We start from the raw sequence: 20,219 nt of genomic DNA, 5'->3' as shown, positions 1-20,219 counted from the left end.
CTGAGACTGCTCCAAATTACATAGAAAATGTTGCTAATGAAAATTTAGCCTTTGGGGTGGTGTGTGTGTGCGCCTTTTTAGACACAGGCTTTTGCAGTTACTGTTGCTCCCTTGCATCAAACATGCTTTGGATGAATCAAAAAATCTCGTCCAGAACATCTGCGTGTCTCCTGGCAGCCCATACTCTCCAGTGTACCTCACTTCAATAGATGCCAGTGGTTTGATTCCAAAACTTGTGTTTTGCACAAATTGTGTGTTTCTCTCTAGCTCCCTCCAGAACCAAGAATCACAAAGATGAGTTTATTGAAAGAGTCATCTGTGCTGAAGAAAGATCTCTCTATTTTGAGATCCTGAAGGAGTACTTATCTCGGATTTCTTCCTTTGTCTTTATGTCCATCTCTTCTTTCTGTTGGGGCCCTGGCAGGTAGGAAGGCACGTGGTTATTCTCTGAAATCTTTGCATACCAGACAACTTCTGTCCAGGCTGTGCCAACCCTCTCACAGCTCACCTCCCTGGGGAGGCTGTCAGCAGAGCAACTGTGCCGGTGAGCAGGTGAGCTTCTGATGCCATCTCTTTGGGCTGCTGGATCTTTTCCTGCTAATGCAGCAGAATTGCCACCAGGTCTAGCACCAGGTCCATGCTGACACCATCCTGGCGCGGCCTGGATTCCAGACTTGTAGTGAGGCCATTGGTGCAGATGGGCTGGTGGAGGCCTGACGTTGGCATGGACAGATGGAGCACAGAAAGGTGGGGTTTGGTCAAAATGTGCAGCGATCAAACAGCCTATTGAGAAAACATGGTGAGATGATGGAGAAAAACTTTGAAGTCAGGAATGTTCTGCTTTGAGTGGACGCTGCAGATACAGTTACGGTGGTCTTTAGGGTTAATGACGTGGTATTAATCGTGTGGTGTTTTTTAACCGTTAGCCTCTTCCCTTTTGAGTTTTGTGTTCTGCTTTCTCGATAAAAGCATCCAGACGACCCTGTATCAACAGAGCAGCCTCTAAGAGCGGAGCCCCACCAGGGAAGATCCAGCAGAGTCACCTTTAGCCTGGCGTAGGGACAGTGACCGGACGGGACACCGCTACTCGGGTAACGCAGCGACCCCACAAGCGCCGGGAGAGCGGCGTGGCAGCACCGCCAGGACCTCGATGCCACCACGGCAGAAGCTCTTAACCACACCGGGGACCCCCGCACTGAGGCGAGGAGGGGGCGAGGACGAGCGGCCCCCGCCGACCGTTGCCCGCCGGCCGTTGGCGGCGGCGGCGCGCGCCTCCCGCCACACGGGGCGGCGGCTTCCCGGCGTGCTGCAACCATGGCGACGCCGGTAGCCCCGCCCCGCCCCGCGCCGCCCCCCGCGGGGCCGGGCGGCGCGGGATTGGCCGGGGGGCGGGCGCTCGCCCTCTGCCCCCTGACCCTGCGCGGCGGCGGCGGCGGCGGCGGGAGCGGCGGCGGCGGGCGGCTGCTGCCCGTTTCCTGGTGGCCCGGGGCGGGGAGGAGGCGAGGGAGGAGAGGGAGAGGATGCGGCGCAGGTCCCGGCTGCTGCTGTGCTTCGCCTTCCTCTGGGTGCTGGGCATCGCCTACTACATGTACTCGGGCGGCAGCGCCGCGCTGGCCGGCGGCGGCAGGAAGGTGAGCCCCAGCCGTTACCGTGCCCCGTGCCCCTCCTCACGGCCCCGGTCCCAGCCCGCTGCCCCCTGCCCGGCCCGGCCGAGCGGGGACCGCGACCCACCCCCGCCCCCCAGGGCCCTCCTCCCCTTCCTTCTTCCTTTATTTTTTTTTATTATTTTATTTTTTAACGCCTTCTGTCCCCGTTACGCTGGTGCCCCGGTTGGGTGCGTGGCAGGGTCGTGCCGTGTTCCCCCCCCTTCCATCTTTTCCTTTTTTTTTTTTCTTCTCCCCCCCCCCCCCCTTCGTGTTTCGGTCAGTGACGCCCCGGCAGTGCGGGAAGAGCTCCGTGCTGCCCTGAGTAAACATTTCCAGGGGCTGGAGTTACCGGCCGGGACGGGGGGGACACGTACCCGGTGGTTCCTGCTTTTTGCTGGGGGACAGCGTGAGGCAGCGGCTTCGCCCGCTGGCCCTGACAGAAAAGCTGCTAGTGAGTAATTCGTGTGTGTGCGCACGCTTCCCCCCCGACCAAGGCTTGTTTCGCCTTACGTTGTGGAGTAGGAACGGCAGCAAAGCCTCTGATTGCTAAGTTGCATCTTAAAACTTCCCCGACTGAACCCCGGAGTGGCAGAGGGCGAGTGAGCAAAGTGCACCTCGGCTCAGTGCTCGCTGAGGAGTGCCGTGCCCCTTGTAGAGGAAAAGCGGCCTTTCTTCGCGCCGGTGATGTGTAACGCAGGGGGTCTTTTCACGGTTACTCGGATGCAATTCTGTGCATCAGTGCTTATATTCCAGGTAAAAGCCCGCTGGGTTTTGGTGATGATGGGTTCCCACGGCAAGTCATGGGAGCAAATATTTGCACAATTATGTACGAAGTCACTCCTGCAAGGGTCTGCGGAATGAGTCTCCGCTCATTTATAACTGGCTCAGTGCTCTGTTTTTCCCCTTTTTATTCTCAACAGCAACTTTTGACACAACTTGTTAACATAAGTGTTAAGCGTGGTCCGTCAGAGTAGATACAGCGGTGGAAAAGGATCAAGCGCGTGATAAAAAGTAAAGCAGTAGCCTAAAGCCTTTCTTGAAGAACAACCCCAGTGTGTTTAGAAAGTAAAAGCAATCTTATGCTGCTGGTGATGCATAATGGGATAAAGGAATGCTATCTAAGGCAAATATATCTGCAGATAGGGGAATATATGTTTAACTCTTAGTGTGTTTCATTTGGAGCTTCCAGTCAGCTTTGCAAATGAGTTCAATTCACTTTTACTGATGGGGGAGCTGTGGTGTGGGGATAATGATTTGCACAAGGTCACCTAGAAGATGAGGTGAGAATAAAGTAGAAAAGAAACCAGTCCTTCTGAGTACAAGTCTGGTACTTAGTCTCCTAGAACCTGCTGCTGTTTCTTGTTGATATTAGTACAACTTTTCTTATGGATTTAAGAGATCTATGATCCTGATGCTTTCCTCAGGTTTATTTGTCATCGTTCTGCTTGAAATTCAATAAACCTTACTGATCTGGGTAACTGGGAGAGTTTTAGCAAAGGTAAATTTAAAGAAAATGAGTTATTTCATGAGCCTGAACTGAAGCTCAGTGCTAGGTTTAAAAATGTGGAAGTTTAAAGTAAGGCCACGGTAAGGAAGAAAACAGGTACTGTGACCATAAGAAACAAGTGGGGAAATTAACAATTACGTGTGGATTGCTGATTTAGGATTCTATTTTCTGTCAGCGAAGCATAAAATTTAATCCTGGGCCTCAGAGTAGGTTAGCAATTGTAAGCAGAGGAAGATGTGTGTAATGTAATAGCTTTTGAATCTCAATAAAAGGCTTATTAACTTAGTGTCAGACCCTGGTATAAAGCAAAAACACAAACTGCCTTAAACTTATGAACAGAAACCCTGCTGTAGTAAATTTCTTGGTTGGTATAACTTCATGTAGTCCTTATTACTTTCCCACTATTTCAGTATAATGAAAACAGAGTTGCTTACAGAAGAACATCACTTTTTATAAATTGGAGTCTCTGCCATGTTCAGTCTAAAATTACAGAAGCCAGAAGGGGATAGTTCTTCATTTATGTGAATAAGTAATTTGCATGTTAATTACAGATCTGGTTATGGAAACAGAATGTTTTTTCCATGAGGATGATTTTTTCATATACAGACCTAGCGTGTTTTTCAGACGTACTGGACTTGTTTGGTATGACATCCAGTCCTGCGGTGAACAACAGCAATTCCCATTACCTTTAGAAGAGGTGAGAGTATTTGCCCTTTTCCAGGATTGCACCTGAATAAGAGAGAAGAGTGGTTTGTTTATTTTTTCTTTCTCTTATTAGAGGAGTGTCAGAGTTAATGTAAGCTCCTACTTATTTTGGTTCTCTATTTATAACCTTCTGAGCTATTTGGATGCTGCAGTGTGCAGGACAGCCTTGCCTAAGTTCTTGGCCTCTGGCAGCAGTGGTGGAAGCCACAGCCGTGTGTGTGGTGCTCTGGCTAGGCAGGTCGTGGGGCAGCGGGAGCTGAGCACACATAAATGGAGCTAAAGCACACAAAGTGGGAGCTGTCTCATTAGTAAATATGTAAATAGTAATGACTAAAAAAAGCCATGAAGGAGTAATGCTTCTGGACCTAGGCACAGAGCTGCAGTAGAATGAAATTGCTTCTTCCGATTCTGGAATTTAGGGTATGACAGGCTTTCTTCTTTTATTCTTAAATAGAAGAAAAGGGCAGAGTCTAAGCCTTTCATTCGAAAGGTACTTAGAGGTGGCTTTTTGGTTTTCTTTTTCCTCCAGTGAATCTCCAATTAAGATGATTGTAACTGTGAAAGCCAGGGGTTCGGTTCTTTCCTTCTTCCAGCCAGATCACTGGGCTGTAGATTGGAGAGAGTGAGTCTGATTCACTTGTTTAGTGGTTAGAGAAACAGTTCCTAAAACAGAGGCTGTGACACAGAAGAAAGCAAGTTGCAAGACTGAGAGAAATGTGGCTTGCTTTTGTGTTCATTTAATGTGCTTTATATTAAACAGCCTTTGGAGTGGAGACTGGAACGAAGCTTGTGGATAATTTCCTAACCCGTAGCAAAAGTGGTTCATGCTCCATGTCTGACTTGCACGAAATGGAGCAGCTTCTTCAACGTGGTTAGAAAGCTACGCATACCCTCCAAGCCACGGTCGTCCTGATGCTATGACCCCCTTCTAAGGGTGGTGTGAATTTGAATTGGTCTTGTAAACAAGTCATTTAACTAGTTTCAGATTTTTTTTGAATACTCTAACTGCTAAGCTCTTGCACAACTGAGTGACTGGGTTTTAAAACAAAACAAAAAATCCTGCTGGTTTCTAAAGAACTTACTCTTCTAAGCATTAAGGAAGTAGGCCTGTTGAATGGAGCCCTTCAGGCAGGACAGAGGAATGTCTGCGTCTTATTGACAGCACCAAACACTTCGCTGCTGCCAAGAGGGAACTCCTCATAGGCGTACCCTGAAGGAGACCTGTAGGCTGAAAGGGGATTTACTGTTGAAAGCTGAGGCATCAAGAGGAGATGCCTGCTAGGCTAAGCCACAGCTGAGCCAAGGTTTGGAGTCTTCTGGTTGTAGGTGCCAGAGTACTGACAAGCTTTTGCTGCCACATGAAGAACGTCGTTTTCGTTTCCTTTTCGAGTTGGACGTCCCCTCAAGCTGCCCCTTCCCTCTGTGCTGTGCTTCGTCTCTTCCCCTTTGGGCTATTTCGAGAAAGAGGGTAAAAACAGTTATTCAGTAATCAGAGATGGATAACTGTTGCCAGTACCTCTTAAAATTAGAAACATCTCTTTTTCACCCCCCCCCCCCCCCCCCCCCCCAATAAAACGCTCTCAGCCCCCAAATGCTTTGAACTAGAAGCCTGTTAAGCTCTTGCCTTGCCAGATTTTCTGGGTGCAATGGAATGAATTGCAAAAAACCACTAATTTATAGTTAGTCGAGCCACAAGGAGGCAGGCTTCTCCTGTGGAACTGGTTACTGCCCTGCATACAGTACTGTTTTGTGAGGTTGGGTTTTTTTCCTGTTTCCTGGCTTTGTGTATTTTTGGGGTTGGGGGGGGCAATGTGTTGGTGAATTTTTTTTTTTTTTGAGCAGGCTTTTGTTAGTGGCTGTACTATGAAGCTAGCTGAGAGGGAATAAATTCAAAGGTAAATGATGCCTTGAGTACTGGATTGACTAAAAGTAACTCAAGCATTTTGGGGAAAGGAGGAAGAAAAGAAGCCAGCTGCTCTCTTCTAAGTTTTACAAGGATAAAATTTTAGAATAACTTCTTTCAGCGTACAGAAAGCTTTCTTTTCCTCTTTCTTTTCTTCTTTTTTAGAACCTCTGAACTATTTCAGTTAGTGTTAAGTGAGGCTCTTAAGCATGACATATATGTATAATGACAGTAGAAGGACAGCAAGAGAGCTACGTATCTTCCAGACTTAGTGTACACAAGCTTCTTTTTGAAGGTTTAAGTGGGAAGAAAGAGGAAGTGTGTTTTAACTTTAGGTACGCCAGCCTGTTTTTGTCAGGGGGTGAAACTGCAGAGTGTAAATTGTTTGACTCTCAAGGTGTGTGGAGGCAGGAGAGCTGCTTTTTGGGAGGGGGTTAAAAATAACCACCGCAGTTCTGTTGTCCTCATTTGCCTAAGGAAGGCATTGCCGGTTTCAATGGCTAAATACTTAGAGTTTAGTTTATTGCATCATTTTAAAAGGTAACTTCAGTGCCTTGTGCAACTCCCCATTGGATGCAATTTCTGGTATCTTGATCGTTAGACAAATGAAGATACCAAAGATTAAAAAGAGAAATTAACACTTGGCATTCACTTCCTACAAAGTACAAGAAGATAGAAAAGCTCGTTCCTCTGCTTAACGGGTAACGCTTTTTTGTCCAGCAGATATTTTTCTTCGATGTAATTCTATAACAATGAGAAACACATTAAAGGCCTAGGCACTTTGATAATAAAGCTCTCGCTGGAATGTAAAGAGCCTCTGAAGTTTGACAAATATGTATACTTTCTTAATGTAAAATGTCACTTGGCAAAATGACTCATCTGGGTGGATTATTTCTCTCATAAAATGTAAGTTCAGGTGTGATGAAAAGGCAGTCACCTGCAAATTCTGTGCTGTTTGCGTAGGTCTGTGGTTGCACGAGGCTCTTCCTCTTGTCTCCCCTGCAATTTGAGATGATTCAATGCGGCATTTCTCTGATATGGCAGGGTAGTGAGAAATTAATTCTTAGTCAGAGGCTGCTGTGTCGTCCCCGCAACACACCCATCAGTTCAGAAACTGATGACTCTGGCTTTGGTTTGGATGCTATTGCTCTTGTATCACTGGTACCTATTTTTGCTTCATAAACAGAGAAGTGAAGCAGGGCTGTTTGGATGTACAGAAGGGGTTGAGGAAACAAGAATGACTTCTAGTTTCACGTGAAGCAGGGTAGTTAATGTGCTTTTCCACTGTTCCCCCCCCCGCCCCCCCCCCCCGAGTATTGCAATGGCTGGCTGAGCTTTTCAGTGTTATTCCGTTGTTGTAGTTTGCTTAATGTGATCAAAGTTTGTAAATTGTAATGATGTCCTTTGAGAGATGTAGGTTAAGAAATGAAGTAGTATGCAAACAGTGTGCCATGTACCCTACCTGTTTTTGTCTTGTCAGTCATGCATTTGGAGATGTTGTAAATAAATAAATGTTGTAAATATGTTGTAAATAAATGCCAGTCATTCTTTCAAGGTGTTCTAGCTCCTTCCAAAAATACAACTTGAAAAGTATGTTTTTTTTCTAGCTTAGAAAAGGCACAATATTACTACATATAAGTGAAAGTATTAAAGATATGTCAGTGGTGGATATCAAAATGAAATAGTCATCATTTGGTTTGTAGAGCAATATAGGAAAAAAAAAAAAAACCCACCCAGACATAAAACATTTAAATATGCTGGAGAACGTAAGTCTCTGTCTTCAAAATTACATAATAATTCCATGTAATTTTCCGTATTTCCAAAAAACATGATAGTTCCATGTTTTTTTCCTTAGAAATGCTGATTTTTCCCCACTTTTCATATCTATTCTTTTAGTCGTCTTCTCTTTGTTTTCCAAAGTTAGGTATGCTATGTATTGTCCAAGTGCTTGTGTATAACTGATGTTGTTCTTTCAAGATGATAGATCAGACCTGAGGTGTGGTGTTGTCTGCCAGAAAGCCTGCTCGCAACCATGCTTTACTACAGAGAAGAGATGCCTTTGTATCTGCACTGAGTGTCATGAGAGAATAACCCTAGTTGCGTGACTAGAAGATGTTTAAAAACAACACCAGTAGACAGCCTGGAAGATATTTTTGCTTGGATTTTAGGTAACTACATACGTTTTGTAATGAACTTAATATACAGGACCTTAGTTTAAATTAGTCTGAAAACGAAGTGTTAGGATGCAATTGATCCTGTGCAACTCATGAGATGAATTTAAGCTGGTCAAAGGAGTCAGTGCAAACGATGAATGTAAACTTGTATTTTTGTTCAAGATAATTTGGTTCACCTAGGTCTTGTCTTAAATAATTTGCTCAGATAGTAGTTTAGCTATCGATGTGCAGCTGGGTGGTGTACAAATGTGGTTTTCAACTGACTGGACATTTAGTAGCAAGTCGTCAATGTAGGAGTTAGTGGAGAAGCGGTGTATCGCCAGTATGTTGGCTATGCCATGTGTTGGCAATGCACTTGAATTCTTATAATGAATCTGCAGGAAGCAGTGTGACACATGCATCTTTTTTTTTTTCAGGAATAAGGGGTTGAATGTCATTGCCTGCGTACATTGGGTTAGTGGAGAAACAGTATATCAGCGTGGGAGTTGTATAAGGAAACACTAAGCAAGTTGTTTTATTGCCATAATGTAATTCAGAGCGGTGTTATCTTAAGCTACATGAATTTTAAAATCTGCATACATTCTGTTATCCTGTTTGTTGTGAAATGACTATGTGCTCATCTTCTGCTTTTCTGTTTCGTGTAAGCTTTCAAAGAAAGAAAGGAGGAATTGAGGAGGGAAGATAAAAAAAAAAAAAAGTTAAATGTCAACATCAAAATGTTCATCTTTTGTGTTGGGAATTCAGAGGCGTAGCACAAAGTATTCTAGATAACATGAAATGATTCACTTTCTAATGTTTCCTATGGGTCCATGATGTTCTTTCATAGAAATCTTTATATCATAGGCCTCTCCCACTAACTGGAAGCGAAGGGGTTTTTAAACAGCTTACTTTATTTCTGTTTTTGTTTTGAACAATGGACTGTTTTAGGAAACGTGTGTTACTGATGCACACCATGTAGTTGCTTACCTGTTATCCTGTAGTGTCCATTTGTCTGATAAAAATTACCGTGAATGAAGTAGTCCTGGAATATTTACTGTGTCCTGTGGCAGTTGTTAATTATCAAAAAAGTGAAAAAATCAATATCTGTTCTCCTTTTAAAAACGGTAACTTGTATTTACCCTGTTGGAATATAGCCTATTTTCTTTTGTGGCTTAAAGGTAGGCTTTTCAGGGGGCGTTGTCTTTTTTGTGCATCAACTTGCATGCTAAAGCTATTTGGTAGCTTGTTCATATGAGAGCAATTTGCACAGGCTATGTTTGAAGGCTGTCAACACTTTATTTTTCCAGTTGCGTTTTCATCTGTCTAATCTGTTTATTTTCCCCACCATTTTTTCTTTTTAAATGCTGGCTTTGTTAATTTCCCAGAATACTTTTATTGTCATTTAAGTGAGTTAAAATATTCTAGTTAAATACCTATGCCACCTGACAGAACAACATCTACATAAAGGGGCTATCCAGGCAGATAGTACCCCTGAGCTCTGTTTATAAAATTCAAACGGAAAAGGAATGAGATGTTAAAAGCAGTCTGAATTTTAGAGCATTTGACATATCCACAGAAACTACTATGTAGTATGCATCAAAGGCAATAATTTTGATTTGTCATCTTTAAAACTATGGTCTCTTATGGAAAAAAAGAGCCTACTGAAAAGTTTGCAGGTTCAACTATTGATTTTTATAGCTTCAGAAAGGTATTTGTTATACAATTTGGGCACCCTTTTTAAGGAAAACAAAGAGTAACGAGATTCTGCTGAGTTCAGGCATTAGCAAAATGCAATAGGTTGTCTGGACTGTAACAGAGCTGCTTGAAACAAAAAGAATTTAGCCAAGGAAAGATTCAACAAAGAGTTGGCACTGAGCTAATGCTATTGTGAACAAATCTTCAAAGAGCTGTGACCTGATGAGAAGAAAATGTTTTCTTGTTGTATGAAGTTCCAAATGTTTAACCACTCTGAAAATAATCAGCACAGCTGAAATTAGTTGTGGTTACTGAAGTAAATTTGCTTTAGCTGGCCTGTTGGTTTAAGGACGGTCAGCATGTGTGTATGGATGTATTTTAGTGAGTTGAAGTAGTAAGGTTTTTATACAGCTTGGCTTTTATTTTTCCTGCTTTTAAGTTAAATGGAAAAATATGTTCTCTCAAGTACACGTAGGTTCACAAGTCCTTAGTGAGGAGAGAGAAAATTTCCTTATTTCATTTGGTAGCAAGCTGCTACCAGCTAATGGTGGGTCAGCCCGTATAATTACTGGTCTTTGCTCAGACGTTGGGAAATGTCCCTCTCACAAAACCACTACTGTGGTAGGCAGATCTAGCAAAAATGTGGGGGCTATTGAATTACAGTAGTTTCTGCTGGGGTGTTTCACGAAATTAGGAGTGCATGTGTTGTCCAGACAGTGTATTAAATCCTTGTTATGGGCAGTCTCCTGTTACAGTGGAATGCTTCAGGCTGTGCCAGACCATCCCTTAACAGCAAACTTGCTCCTTTTATCCTGCATTACCTATTTGTAGAAAACAGGGTGTGTACTTTACTCCTCTGACTAGTGCTCTTGCAACACAGTGTGGATTTGGGTCCTTGCCCTGTTGCTTTGCCAAGAAAACACCATTGACGCGAAGATGAGCTATGTCATCTACTCTTAACAAATTGGTAACTGATGTTCTAGCATGGGGAATAATTATTACCCAGATATAAAAGTATCAACTAAGATAGTGTAAGTTTTAATTTAGAGATGTTCTTCATCAGTTCCACTGATGAAGTGTCTGTTTCTCTTCCGATGTTCTTTGTAGGTGGTGATGGGGAGTGATAACTGTGGCAGGTCCAACGGGGGACCCCCTTGAGAGAGCTGGAGCTTGCTTCTCCTACTTGACACTCTCACAGGAGCTGTTCTTAATACCTTTTAAAAAAAAAAAAAAAAGATGCCTACCAAAGACAACCCCCCTCCCCATTTGTTAAGCTGTCTGACTTCTGGTAATAAGCGCATTCTAAGCTTGTAGGCCTTGGTAGTTGAATAAAAAAGCAATTGCAGTCTGAAGGAAGCATTTCAACTACAAGTAGTCAGCAGCAGCCTAGCAAACAGCACTCCTTTGCCTCTGCAGGTTTTGTACTGAAGCCGACGTGGAAAAGGAAGGGGAGAGGGTGCTGAGTGGAAGAGCATTGATGCCAGCACTGCATGATTACAAGTCAGAAATACATTAGGACAAATAAACTTCTGCTGATCGAGGGAGGAAAAAAATTTGCAAAGAGCTGTCTGCAGTGACTGTCAGGTTTGTGAGAGATGTAGCAATGATGCAGTACCTTTTGTTGAGGTGCAATTGTTCAATTATCCCCCATACTTACTGAATGTTCTCTAGCAAAAATAGACAAGAGATTGATCCTGATGTCCACTTTGGCCTAGGCCTGGAGTACCTGGCTTTATACTCAGCAAAAGCTGTTTGCTTAAAAATCCATTTTGGTTACCTACTGAGATAAGTAATGCAGATCATAGCGGTGTTCTAGGAAAACACTGCTTGCATCGTGGGAACAATAGCTAGAAAATCAAGATAACATCAGTCTGTGCTCACTTAGTGTTCTCTAAGTAAGTGCTTGCCATTTCGAGAGCAAGAAACTCAGGCAAAAACTGTTTTTACACACATGCGGGGTCTTGGAGTGTGACTTTTATTTTTTTAATTATTATTCCTTAATGGCTGTACATGTTTCAAATGTGGCCATGATTGTGTCTTTATTTAGTGATACGCTAAAGTAGTTGTGTTTTTAAATTAAGCATGTTAAAAATATTTTTGACAACTTCAAGAAGTACGTTTGCTAAGTCGTCTGTACATAACTAATGATTTCTTGAAAAACTTGGCTGCTGTGAACACTGCCTGACGGTATTGGAAACTCTGGTGAAAAGATACCCCAGACTGTTTCAGGAGGATTTTTGACGGTTGTTTGCTTTAGAGCACTGTATGGGGTCCCAGTTCTATTGAGCCGTCTTGGCAGGTTATTTCTACACCCTGAATTTAGAAAAGGGCTTCTTCCTAGTAACACTTAGATACCCATGTGTGAATGTTAGCTGCGGTCTCACAGTAGAAATACTTATGTAGTCATTTTTTGCTGTGGCCTCTTGTTCCAAACAAGCCTTTTTGTCTACGCGTATCTCATTGAGGTGTATTAGAGAATAGGCTTGTATGGGTTACACCTTAGTAATGGAATGGACTTTAACAAATGATAACATCCCAGTTTATACTCAAATAGAAAAGATAGCTCAAGCTTTTCAGGCTGTGGTATCGCAGCGTAATGTGACCTGGTGCTGTTGGGCTTTGAGGAGAACAGGGCTGGATGTGTTGTGGATCTGGATATGATGAGGTAGGCTGGCTGTGCAGAGAACTGTGGCTTGTGCCTAATCCTATGTGGTTGATGTGTCCTACTTCTGAAACCTCCCGTTCATGCATGTTCGTTCGTGTTTAGGATTGTGATATTTTAAAGTTTATTTCAAAGAGCAGCAACAGCTCAGATGCAGGCAATGGTTTGGAAATATCTTGGCATTTGTTCAGATTAACTGTGATTGCGGTTGTCATCTCGCAATGTTGTTATCCCTGTTACTTCAAAAGGTTTCCGGTGGCAGATCTGGATAAGTACACAAAACTGCTATAAATTTTTTTATTCTAATCTCTGAAGTAGATTTATCTTCTGTTATTTTTGGGAGAAAAATAATCACAAGTGTCCTTCGTGTTCCAAAAGTTACTTAACAAAAAAAAAAAGCAAGAGGCAATTCAGGGGTGCTGTTAGATGACTCTTGGGGTATGGGAGTACTTTAGAAGTTACTTCTTTTGAGTACTTTACAATGTCTGAACCGATTGCTCTTCACAAGAAAATAAATCTTCAAAGCAATTTATAGTGGAACTGCTGCATGAGTGACTTGGTTAAGTCTTGTGAAGACTGCTAAAACTATGTAAAGAAACCTTGCTTTTAGTACATGGTTTGTGATGAAAGCCAGTTCATACTGATAAATAAGCACGGTGTTGGGTGTTAGTGGGAGTGTGTGCTTGATATTCTTCCAAGATGTTATCTTTGTTTTTTAAGCAGGTGTGACTAGTATGACTAAAGGAAATGCTCCGTGTTTAAAATGGCAATCTCTGTGGATTGGGATAACCCATAGAAATACAGAAATCATTGCAAAACCTCAGAAAAAAAAAAAAGAAGACTCTTAGCACTCATTTACTTCTGCAAAACAGCTAAAAAGTCTGCAGTTTAGCTTCAATTATTAATAATTTTCTGTTTGAGCGTCACACCATGTTCTTATTTTGAGTGTGTTGCTAATTCCCCTTAGCTATATGATTGTGTCACTTTCATCTTGTACTGTGGTGATACTTTGTCAGAACATCATGGCAGAGGGTGGATTTTTTTTCTAAAACATACCTTGGTTAAGGCAGATTTTAAGTAGTGCTTATATTTTATTGCACAAGTAAAGATAGATGTAAAACCATTTTTGGCATTTTATTTTTTTAATGAAGACAGTGGCCTCCATAAATACTGATATTTGTCGCTTTGTCTCATACATTATTTGAACAAGTGTGATTTTCTTCTTTTTGCCCTTTTCTATAGGTTAAGTCGTGTTTTTGCTCATGGAAGGAGGTGGCTGAAGGGTTCTTAAGTAATCAGCCTGGAAAATATATTTCTACATTGGCATCTATCAGAATAATTCTGTTGGTCATTTAGTTAGGATTCCTTTATGGCTTTTATGTGATCAGCTAGTGCTCATGGGTATCAGTTTTCTAGCCCTGAATTTGTTTAGCTGGCTGTTTTGCCAGTTGAAAAAGAGGAGTCTCCAGTGGGAGAGTGTCTGGAAGTATATCAGTATAACTGCTCTTCTGGCATCTGTGCCGTGTTTTCATTTAGGCTGTTCTCATGCTCTTACTGGCAGTAGACTGCAGCAGCTGGGATGTCAGCATGTTTGCTTTCTTGTGGCATGCTTTATTCTTCCTTTTCAGACTTAGCAGTTTAAGACGATTTTATAGTCCTTGTTTTTCCTCTATGTGAATGGCCTTTTGCCATTGTGCAAATAGCAAAGCAAATGGCAATGGAATAGCAGGAAGTGCTTGTGCCACGGCTTCCTTTCTGGTTTGTCAGCTGCGGTGGTTCTTGCACTCCTGTTTGCTGTTTCTTGCCTTTAGTTCGGTGATCAAGCTGTCGATTCTCTTCCTCCTCCTCCTGAGTGCTGGATTTTGCTAGAAAAACAAGATCTGCTTTTTCCCAGCTCTGTCAATAAGTGGCAGTGCTTGCTGGTTAATGTACTGGTGTCAGTACCGGTAGGACTGCTGCTGGATGGGAATTGTCCCAGCTGGGCTGTTGGGATGCATGGTATGGGCTCTGTTAATGCACCTCCTTCAAGTAGTATACCATGCGTAAGTATGTGGTCTTAGTTTGTCTGTGTTAACTTGACTCCCCTCTGTATTTTAGCCAACAGTATTTTTGTTTCCTGTTGGAGAAAATGATAATTACGGGCTCATTTCTTGTAACAATGCAGATGCCTTGCAGCATCTTACAGTTTGAGTAATCGATCCCTACCGTGATATTAGCAGTCAGTTTTTAGATAGTACTGCAACAACAAAACATCTTGTGTAGCACTGTGCAGTTTTTCAACTATTACGACTTGATTCTGTCTCTTTCTGGAAGCATGGTTCTTGTTCTTGTGCCCACTTGAAACAGCAGAGGTGACTTGCAGTGTATGCTGCCCTCTTATTCCCTTGAGGGCTGGAGGTGCACAGCACAAGCTGCGTTGCTTTCGTTTGACCACTTCCTGTGCTGTTCCTGTGGGTTTGTATTTAAATCTCTAGCGGCTGTAAGCCTTACGTTTTTGGTGGAAAAAGTTAATGTATAAATAAATTGCATGTTCTCTTTTCTTGCATGTACAAAAAGCTGCTGATATTGACGTGACAGCATTCCAGCCATTTAAGAAAGAAGGTATGGCAAATACTTCTGTGGAAATCTGCTACCTAACGGGGAGCTTACGAAGGGCAAGTTAGATTGTTGCTTGACTATTTTTTTACATTGACTGGAAATTTTGTGATCCTATACTTAAGGATTAAATAATTGCATACTAATTGAATACTAAAAGAGAGCTCAATGGTTTGAGTTTTTTGTTTAACTGCATAACTTAACTCTTGATAAACTGTCCTAATCCTTATCTTAAATTTTAAAACTTCCCTGATAAATTGAGTTTTGGGGAAATACTCTGGGTGTGATTAGAGTAGGTGATCCTTGTCTCCTGGCTTTATAGTCTTGCAATCTGTATCAAACCTAAAGAAAGAGTGCTGTTGGTCAAGAGAGGAAAAACCTTTCTGGTTGATGGAGATGAGGAGTTCTGGTAAATTCTTAATAGGCTGCAGAACTGGGCTTTCTGTTTTTACCCCCATTTTTTTTTTCCAATTCTGTTTTCCAAAGCTGACTAAGTTCTACATTTCTGTGGGACTTAAATGAGGATAAAAGTTCAAACTGGCTCTGTCGCAGCCCCCATTTAGTTTTGACAAGGACTTGAGTGCTTAAGAATGCTTCAGATCAGGATCTTTGACTTTCAAAGCATGTTCAAACTTGTGAGCCTTTATGTGCATCACTTGTATTTTACATGCCACTGAAATCATGGAATCATTGAATATCCCAAGTTGGGAGGGGCCCACAAGGATCATCGAGCCCAACTCCTGGCACCACACAGGTCAACCCAAAAATTCAGACCATGTGACTAAGTGCACAGTCCAAACGCTTCTTAAACTCCGACAGGCTTGGTGCAGTGACTACTTAATTCAAACTTTGATAAGGTGTTCTGTTGTGAGATTATTTCCCCCTAATTTTAATTTGGGGAAGACGGTAACAAATCAAAACAGCTCTCCCAGGACTTTAGGTGGCTGACGGTCACTTACTTGACATAGTTGGTAGCATCCTTGGTTTTGCTGCTGTCTCTTTAGCCTTTGGATTAGTCAGAAGTCGGGAAGTAAGGGCAAGAAAAAGTGGAGATGAGTATCTGCTGCCCTTTAGAGTACTACAAGCTGTCCTGACATACCGTCATGAGTGAGACCGGGGACCGTTTGTGACATGAAGACAGAAGCATGGGCTTGGACTGAGTGGTTAGCTTGCTTCATGCTTCCCAACCATTAAAACAAGAAGGCAGCTTGAAGGCAGCTTATTTCATATATCCTTCTTGCTCGCTCCTTCCTCTTCTATTTGGAAAATAAATGGTCACCACCCCCATACCATTTAATGCTGCTGGCTTTGTGTAAATGTATTTAGCTGTGCCATAGATGTTCCAGCTCTTTGCTGGTCTGAAACTCCATCGTTCTCTTCTGTTTCACTTCTAGTATGTAGGTGTTCGTGTCCTATGCAAATTTGAACATGCGATGTGTCCACTCATTAAAGGCATGGCTTGCTGAAGTCTAGAAGGTGGACGTGGATGGCTGAATGGAAACAAAATGCATCTTTTGTGTTAACATTCAATGGAAGTGTTTGCTCCATTCACTGAGGCTTTCTGTTGCAGCAAATTGTTTAAACTAGGAACTGCCTGCTTCCGTTTCTGATGTCCAAAACCAGATGGAGTTTCCTTGGAGGAAGAAGGGCTGCAAGAATTTAATCATTTCAATAGTATCTGGCATGCACCAATGCACATCTTATTTGTGTTCTGCAACAGAAAAGGAAAAGAAGAAGATATAGGCTGCTCCTTTGTTTTAAAAGGCATAGTATCTGTTGTATGTAATTATTTCATCAGCCACTAACAATGCATCCTGTGTAAGAAGAGGAAGAAATGGGGGAAGATAAGCTCTAGGTCAAAAAGGAAAGAAGGATATCCTAAAGAAGCTTAGCCTTTTGCTTCCCTTTTCCCTCTCTCTGAAAATCATCCCAAGCCCTAAGAGAGTAAATGTGTTTTATTCTAATCTTACCATTTGTGTCGTGAGCTGCCTGTATTACCTGGTTTCTGCATGAAAGCCGAGTCCAGTTTAACTGAAGGAAATCTGGGGAGAATACCGTGCTGCGGATCTGATCGTGGTGTTTGTTTGTACTAATGGCAACAATGTGTAATTGTAGTTATCCTATTAAATTAATTTAGCTTTGAGGCTTACAAAACAATCTATAGTGTGTCTGAAGAATGACAATGCAGTTACAGACTGAGCTGTTCAGTATGCCCATTTACAAAGTGTACTTCTAGACAAATACAAGTATTTCCCATTGAGAACAAATAAAAGTGGAAAGCTGTTCTCTCCATGTTTATATTTTGTTTATGCTGTTGTATCCCTTTGCTTACCCATTTGGTCACTTCTTGACAGCTTGACTGATTCCTTTCTTTTTCAGTCACATTTGGATTTAAGTGGTGACAATTAGATTTTTTTTGTAGACTTTGAATATCAAACAAATGGAATCTTTCAACTGTCTTCAGATTTGCATTAGCTTTTAGAAACAAACGACATCCATAGTCTTTTGGCAGCTCTAACGTATGGTATATATAGATTAAATATGTGGTGCAGGGATTTTCAAAACTGAGAAAAAAGACGGTCCAGTCAGGTTGCTTCATCTAGGATGCCAGGTGCTCTGAGTACACCCACTTTTGGGGCTCAAATCTCAAAACACTTTTGAGTCACAGTTCTCTGAAAGTCTGAATTTTGTGTAACCACCAGTTGTGCTTCAAAATTGCTAAAAATGATTCAGTGAGGTGGGAGAAGTGAAGATGCAGCTTGAACTGTGGCAAAATCACAAGGCAGTGAAAATCTTTGAAGAGAAGGGTCAGTTTGCTCTGTAACTGGGACTCCAGTCATTGAAACAGTGGATTTAGGTTGTCTTTAAAACTAGAATGTATGTCTGAAAGCTAAAATTAAGTCACTTTTTTCCACTAACTCTTTAAGAATTCATAGTAACTTTTGGTAGATAGTGAATTAGGTTCTGGTGAGTGGGGGGTTTCTATGGTTCACCTGAGTTCAGCGCATCTGCGTTACAAGACAGAGTAGAACTTGGATTTCATTTTTCCTCTGTTCTTGTGCCATTGCCGCCGCAAAAAAGCGGTGCTGGTGCTAGAAATGTGTATGTCTATCTTAATGGTATGTCTGTCTTTATGTCGCATGACTTCTCGCGATCAATTTTGAAATAAGCTGATGTTTTGAGAGATCTTCCCTTGATAATTGCTGATGAAATTGCCAACTTAATCCTCTCCCATGTGTTAGGTATCTACAATTTTTAACTTGTTTACTATTTTAGAATGTGCTTTTAAACCTTTACTTAAAAAGTAGGCTTGGGTTGTTCATGGAGTTAAGTTGTATCTTTCAATGTGTACCTGTCACGACTCATTTTTGCAGCTGCTTTCCCAGCGATGCTGTAATTCTGAATGTGTTGCATGTTCAGCATCCCTTGCCATCTCTGCTTCTGTTACTGAAAACAAAACTTGTCCTGTTACAGATTGTCACGGCAGTGAAAGAAAGAACAGACTTCTACTATCACAAGAAATAACAAGCAACATTTTTTCCAAAAATATTTACTATTTGATGTAAGCAGATTATTGTACTTGTAAACTGTCGGAATTGAGTGAAAGTTGGAAGTGTTAGGTCTTTTAAATAAAAGCTAGTCTATTTGTTAGTTTTTTGCAATTGTACTGCTCACAGGCCTGAGGACTTCTTAACTACATCGGAACTTGTTTCTTTTTGAGGATGGTGAAATATGTCCAATCTCTTCATTCAGATCACTTTACTCTGCTACAGTTTGAATCATTGGGAGTGTCAGAGCTTTCACTCTTCTACACTTGGATTACCGCCCTGTCATCTAGATCTCGGATTACTAGATGGTTGTAGCTGAACACCTTTTCCAAACGTGGGAAGTGTTGACCTGAAGTGTCTTGGAGATAAGGACATTGTAATAATAATTTCTTCCATGGAGGACTGATGGAGTAAAATAAAATCTGTAAGAACAAGTCACTTGAACTTTATCTTTGTACGTAGGAGGAAAATACACTTTTACTGAACATAAGTATACCTAATTAAACTTGTCGTAAGTATACCTAATTAAAAATTTGATGGTGCTTTCATTTTCTTCCTCTTGCTTTCTGAGTTGTGTAGTGTTAGCTAATAGGAATGAATAGCAACAATCTTAATATACACTTCCTCTTTTTTGGGAGTTGCAGAAAGTGGTGGCCTTTGGGAGACCAAGTAGCTTTTGTGAGTACTTAAACACTTTGTTCTGTGTGACTAAGTCGTTCTGCAGAGCCTGAACAGCATCTTCTGCATCCAGTCATCATCAGCTAATAAAAATAATCTTGGTGCCTAGCCAGTGCCTGAAATTCAAGTAAGGTTTAGTAGCCTTTCTTTAGGTAAGAGTAGTAGTATAAAGGCTACCAAGCTTACGAATTGAAATTGATGTTTATTTTCAAGCTGTTACTTAAATCAATCCTCTGTTCAGAGGGTCATTGCTCTTCACAGGAACATAGCCAGGAAAGCCAGCTCCAGGACGGCGGCTTTAGTTGGGTTTATAAAGATCGCCGAGGAGCTGCTTCTGTGCTGACTGGCTTTCTTTGCATCCAGTAACTGTGTTGTCCCTCTGACTTCTGTTTTCTCCCTTCCAGCTGATATTTCTCTGCAGCAAGTAAGTAGCCATGTAGTTCCTGACCTCATGGGTACTGTTTTTCTTTCCCTGTCTTTATAGGGAGCTATGCTGTTCTGTTGTACCAGGTTTTCAAAGTATTTGGCTGCCAGTGGAGTTATACTGGATTACCTGTTTTACAAGAGTGCTTTTTCTCATGCAAGCCATACTTGTAGTGTCTGACTTCACAGTAGAGTTCTTGCCTCCTGTTGAGTTATTTTGGCCACTGGTGCAGACTGCTAACCTTTAGTGTGCGTGTGTGTGTCAGGGGGAGTCATGTAATAAATATTCTTGTCATCAGATAAAAATAATCCCCTCCTCTTGCTTAGAGACTTCTAAAATTAAGGTGAAAAGGGGAGGTTCAGAAACAAAGAAGGAAATAACATGGTTATTTCTTATCCTCCTGCTGGAGGGAAAGCACAACACAATGGTAGGCTGATGGTAAGTCAGCCCGAAGAATATACTAGTTTTACAAAACAGTAACTCTTCAGACTGAGTTGCGGGAGGGAGACGACGAATCTTCAGCTTACGATATCAGGCAAGCTGAAGATTCAAACTGAACTTACATATGAATTTATCAAGGAGGGGTTTTTTTGAATGAGGGGAGAGAGGGTTAACTTAAAAATGTCTTCATGGTTTCTGCCAAATCTGGATTTGTAGTCATTGTGGGCTTTCTTTTTCCAAAGAAATCTGCTCTAGTAGCATT

General features: G+C 41.9%; 1 protein-coding gene and 1 long non-coding RNA gene across 2 annotated transcripts in view; both read left to right on the top strand.

The window, feature by feature from the left end:
- Positions 1-1,411: 1,411 nt before the first annotated feature.
- Positions 1,412-20,219, top strand: part of GALNT2 (polypeptide N-acetylgalactosaminyltransferase 2) — a 92,966-nt gene continuing 74,158 nt past the window's right edge. Inside the window, exon 1 of the mRNA XM_035538354.2 lies at positions 1,412-1,631. Coding sequence (XP_035394247.1) covers positions 1,521-1,631 — 111 coding nt within the window. The 5' untranslated portion in view covers positions 1,412-1,520. The remainder of the gene's footprint in view (positions 1,632-20,219) is intronic.
- On the top strand, positions 5,707-18,962 carry LOC126913224 (uncharacterized). The gene is made up of 4 exons (XR_007707951.1): positions 5,707-5,753; positions 7,739-7,929; positions 14,828-14,872; positions 16,261-18,962. It is a non-coding gene; the product is annotated as an uncharacterized LOC126913224 (long non-coding RNA).

Source organism: Cygnus atratus, chromosome 3, assembly GCF_013377495.2.
Source record: "Cygnus atratus isolate AKBS03 ecotype Queensland, Australia chromosome 3, CAtr_DNAZoo_HiC_assembly, whole genome shotgun sequence".
NCBI lineage: Eukaryota > Metazoa > Chordata > Aves > Anseriformes > Anatidae > Cygnus > Cygnus atratus.
The sequence above is the reverse complement of the archived record's forward strand: the minus strand, read 5'-3'. Positions and strand labels throughout refer to the sequence as shown.